Source organism: Antedon bifida, chromosome 3, assembly GCF_963402885.1.
Source record: "Antedon bifida chromosome 3, ecAntBifi1.1, whole genome shotgun sequence".
Taxonomy (NCBI): domain Eukaryota; kingdom Metazoa; phylum Echinodermata; class Crinoidea; order Comatulida; family Antedonidae; genus Antedon; species Antedon bifida.
The window spans coordinates 20,460,972-20,465,948 of NC_136228.1; the positions used below are offsets into that span (position 1 = coordinate 20,460,972).

Genomic DNA, 4,977 nt, shown 5'->3' on the forward strand with positions numbered 1-4,977 from the left:
AAGTTCAACGTTCAAGTGATCATCTTACTTTAAAAAAAAAATATAAATAAAAATAATGATAACTTAAACACAAAAAGAGAAACGGTATCGACATAAGAAAATCAAGCGGAAAAATATTTAAAAATATATTTACTTAACCCGCAAAAATTCGACTTTAAAAATATTTACATTAAAACTACAAATATATTTTGTTCAAACTATAAAAAGAGAGAGAGAGTACGGTAGAGAATGTATAAAGAGTAACAAATAATTATCTATAACAAAGTATGTTTACATTTTTAAAAAGAAATTTATGGCCGTGATTCACCAAACATACCCGTAAGGAACTGTACGATAATTTTCGATAACAATTCTTTTGTCGTACACGATTCGATAGTCTTTAGTCGATGTTTCGTTGACTATCTTTCGTGTTTTTGGCTTGCGCGTTATGCGATTCTTCTCAACTGTCTTAATTGTATCGGGGCCAACACCCCTTACCATATTGGAGACGGTGTCAAAATTAATTTTCTGAGCGTTTGTAAAGTTAAGGGTAAAACCCTTAACTTTACAAACGGTCTTCCCCGTATCCAATTTATAGGCGTAGTTCTTAGGCCCCCCAGAAACGAAGGACTCGATGAATTTACCATCTTTAGGATCGACCTCGGTCGTTAACTGACCCAAATAGTCGCCCAGGGGAGGGTCCCAATCCCCGGGTTTTGATACGAAGATTACGCTGTCGGTATCGTAATACAGGACGCGCTCCTGCAATTGCTCCAACAGCTCGTACAATTTTAAACGCGCTAACGCTGTGGTAAATGCGGCAATGACAACGTTAACCTTTCGGTTAACTGCAACAAATTGTTCCTCGTCATCGTATTTTACCTCCGCCAAATTATCATTAACAAAATTTATGTCATGAACGGTTATCCCAGGGTTCGATAAAATATCGTAAACCTCGCTAGGATCTTGCGTATATTTAATTCTCGTGAGATTTTCACGCTGGCCAAATTTACCCCAAAAACTATTTAGCATTAATTTGGCCAGAGATCGAAGCCCAGGATTGTACGCAATGTCGTCATGATTCAAGTCGATACCTTCTACGGTTCGATAGTCCGAAATGTATTTTTGTTTATCTTCGGGCGTTTTACACCATTCAGGCCAACCCGAAGCTTCTTGTTTCAATTTTAAAAAGGTGTTAATGTAAGAGGCAAATAGGCCGGACGAGGGAGAATCTGCAGAGTACGCGCTTTTATTTTTAAAGTGCCATACTACGTGAACTTTACGTATCTCGTACCCAACTTCCACGGCTTTAGCGACTTCGATCGTTGCCCAAGAACCCGTAAATTCTCTATCTGTACCGGAATGATTGCAAGCGGTTTGTTGTTGAGAATCGGCGCATGTTCTACAGAGAGCAAACATTAATTTACCGTTTGATCTATAAGGTAAGACCGGATGGAATAATTTTTTAGGCGCTTCGATTGTACACTTTATCAAGCCGAAATAATCGTTGATATCCGTGGACATGTCGTTGCGATCATTGATTTCAGGATGCCCTACGGGGTAGGTACCGTATTTATTTACATAAGGGTACAATGAAGTATAATCTATGTAATTAATTTCTTCACCCGGTTTTACCTTATAGAACAAACAACTGGCATTAGTCCTTCCACCGAAAAACGCGTCTCTTGGATTCAAAGTTTGCCTAATTAAAGGAACTTTGGAGACGATAGATTTAATGTTTGGGGCCAACGATTGTTTGATCCGTTTCCATTCGTGCTCCCAAATTTCGACGTACTCGAAATCTGGAAATTGTTCCTTCAGAAACCGTGTTTTCTTGCTTGTCTTGACAAAGCATTCCAACATGGTCTCGTTATTGAAGGGATTAATGGAATCGGATCTATAACAATCTTGGCACCCGTGGAAAAAACAACCCATAAATTCGAAAATTATTTTGTTTTCTAAACATGCGCCGTCGACGGAGTAAGGCCCAAACATTTTTTCCCCTCCATTTCTGGCATGATGGATAAAGACCCCCCTTTTATGCGACTCGTAGCACAGCCATTCCATGCTAGAGTGAGAATGGTTAACGGTTGTTAGATACCCTGATGATGGAAATAGAGCGATGGTGGATGGTTTTAAAAAATTTCTAGAAAATACGTGGTTACACGCTGAGGCAATTGTCATTAAATTATTTGAAAAGGGGTCAACACCGCCGAGTAGAGGGTTTTTCGGCGATATAGTTACTTTCAACAAAAGATGTCTAAAAGTAAGACAACACTTTCTGAGAATATCTACATCGCTGATACAATACTCGACGAGTTCTTTTTTAAGATCAAATACTTGATTACTTTCAATTTTCTGGTTGTACCATTTAAAGAAAGATTCTCGACCTGAAGTAGTCATTTTATCGGGGGAATAATTTGAAGAATCGGGGTAAGGACCTACGTAATTTTGGTTTTCTAAAGAATTAAAATAATGAGGAAAGTAACCCTTTTTAAGTTCGGAGATGCCAAAAGTTTTGGGCAATTTGGATAGAGGCATGGGCAGAAATGAAAGGGAATCGATGAATCGAATGCTCGTTTCTTTAGTCCTAATCGAAATAAGTTTACCACCGCGAGCAATTACATCCGGTACAATGGAGTTTTCGTACAGGTAGTTGAGCACGAAGTAGCTATCATAACCCAGGAAATTGTGAGCGATACACGTAATATTTTCGTTAAATTTGTAATCTTTGAATACGTAATTGCAGAAATCTTCGCATGCAGACCCCCCGTGAAAAACCACTGTTTTATCCCCACACACGTCACAATCGGCGGAATCATTAGCACCGTCGAGACAATTAAGACAAGTTTTTTGAAGAACGCATAAATTTGGTTTGTGTTCGCCTGTATCTTGCGTGCATTCGAAATCAAAAAAGAAATATTTGGTGACAGCTCTGTTACGGGCCTCCTGATTCTTAAACTTTTTTTCAGTATGCTTAGGGGCTACAACCGGTTCCATGTAGCATTGATGATCGTATGAAACGAAAGTCCGACAAATTCTACAAAAGCGGTTTTGACAATTGTGATCTTTTTGAACGATCCTATTACAAATTGAGCAATTTTTAATTTTGCCACATACTGAAACTTTAGAATCAGGAGATTTTTTATGATTGATGAAACATTGCTTATCCTTAAAAAATCTATTACATTCTTTACATTCTATTCTACTCTCTCTATTTTCAAAAGAATTAGAAGAGGGGCAGTCATTGTGCTTACACAGCACGCACGTAAACTGACAATTGTGTTGGTACTTGTTAATATACCCTTTATGACATCTATCGCAGAAATAATCAATTTTTAGAAAACCTGTCATTGTGGTTATGAGATCGTAATGATTAGAATGATGATAAAGATATATCTGCTTCTTTCTATAATCGCCGCTAAAAATGACAGAATTTAAATTGTCTTTTGAAATGACAATAATTTGGTAATTTGGTAATTTTGATTGCATCTTTTTTATTTCCTCGATGCCGCATGTCTGTTCCCTAACCCCCGAATCTCTAAGTAAATGAAGGGCGGCTGTTTTTTGCTGACCACAACCTTGCCTAATGTTATTCCATCTAGTTACGTTGTTAATTTTGTCTTCGAGCATAGAAATACCCGTAACAATAGCGCGTGCGCAGCAGATAGTTTCGTTATCATCATTCTTAATCTTAATTATACATTTAGCATTTAACAATATGTCGATACCGTTTCTTCTATAACCCCCACCCCTAGGCATTCTCATGTGAAGAACGTTAAATTTAAATTTGTTATTAATAAAAATATCCGTTTTGGACTGAAGGACCTTCATAATGGCTGCAAAAATAACGTCAGCCGTAAGATGGCCCCTCCGTCCAAAAGGGATAGAGATAGGTGAATCTAACCCCTCAGCCTGTATGACTATTCGAAGCATGTCGTCGACATGCACGTTAACGCAGAGATTATCGACGACATGCTCAAAAATTCGGTACAGTGTGGGCAGAAACACCTCTAAACTTATATGATCAATATTAAAAAAATTTACTAAAAAATCGCTAATAGTCGCGTTAAAACGTTGATTATACCTATCAGCTACTTGAACGATTCTACAGAAGTGATTCAACTCTACCTCATCAAGGTTAAGGTCCTCGTCTTCAACAGTATCAATGTCGGCAAAGTCTTCTTCTTCTTCTTCTTCCCCGTCTTCGATTCTGAGCCTCTTTCTATTAACGCCCCTTCCGTACTGTATGGGTACAGGCTGAAAACAAAAAGAGAAAAACGGTAAAGAAAAAGAAATAAAAGACGTTGTACGACAACAACAACAACAACAACAGTAGTAAAGAAAATAAAACGATAGTTACCTCAATAATCGAAGACTCCGTTGAATCATTAATCTCGACATTTCCTCTCAAACTCAAACATTTGGTGTGAGCACCAACACCGTACTATACAGAAATAAAAATAATTAGATAAATTAGAAAGGAAAACGTATATAAACCGAAAACGCGGAAACACTTTGTAAATTATACACGGTAAAATAAATATTACGTAAAAAATAAAATAAAACAAACACTTACTTCTATGTCATCAATACGCAAATTAGCCGAAAGTTCCTGCACTATCTCAATAGCGTTATTACAAATATCCGAAAGTGAGAGGCTATCGGCTTCAGAAACACTCTGGCTAACATCTAAATCAAGATCCTGGTCATTAAATACGAAATCTTCTAGTAGTCCAACATCGGGGATAACATCGTCGGTATCGATATTTTCGATATTGTTTCGCGATAAACTAACGATAGCTTCTACTGCTCTCTGGCATTCGATAAACAAGCTATCGTTAGAATCGGTAGATGATGATGATGATTCGTAATGAGCCATTGTAAAATAAAATTCTCTTAATCAAGAATGTGGAAGTGAGTTCACTGTAAATTTACCCATATATTTATACACACTAAAATAATTTATGCATGATGTCAGTAGCGTCCCTCTTTACC

General features: G+C 37.4%; 1 protein-coding gene across 1 annotated transcript; it reads right to left on the reverse strand.

Moving 5' to 3' along the window:
• Positions 1 to 231: 231 nt before the first annotated feature.
• Positions 232 to 4,500, reverse strand: LOC144837782 (uncharacterized). Its single transcript, XM_078693034.1, has 2 exons — positions 4,343 to 4,500; positions 232 to 4,239 (listed from the first exon to the last, which is right to left on the reverse strand). Exon 2 carries the CDS (start codon positions 3,913 to 3,915, stop codon positions 304 to 306), a length of 3,612 nt encoding a protein of 1,203 aa, XP_078549160.1. The 5' UTR covers positions 3,916 to 4,239; positions 4,343 to 4,500; the 3' UTR covers positions 232 to 303.
• Positions 4,501 to 4,977: the final 477 nt, after the last annotated feature.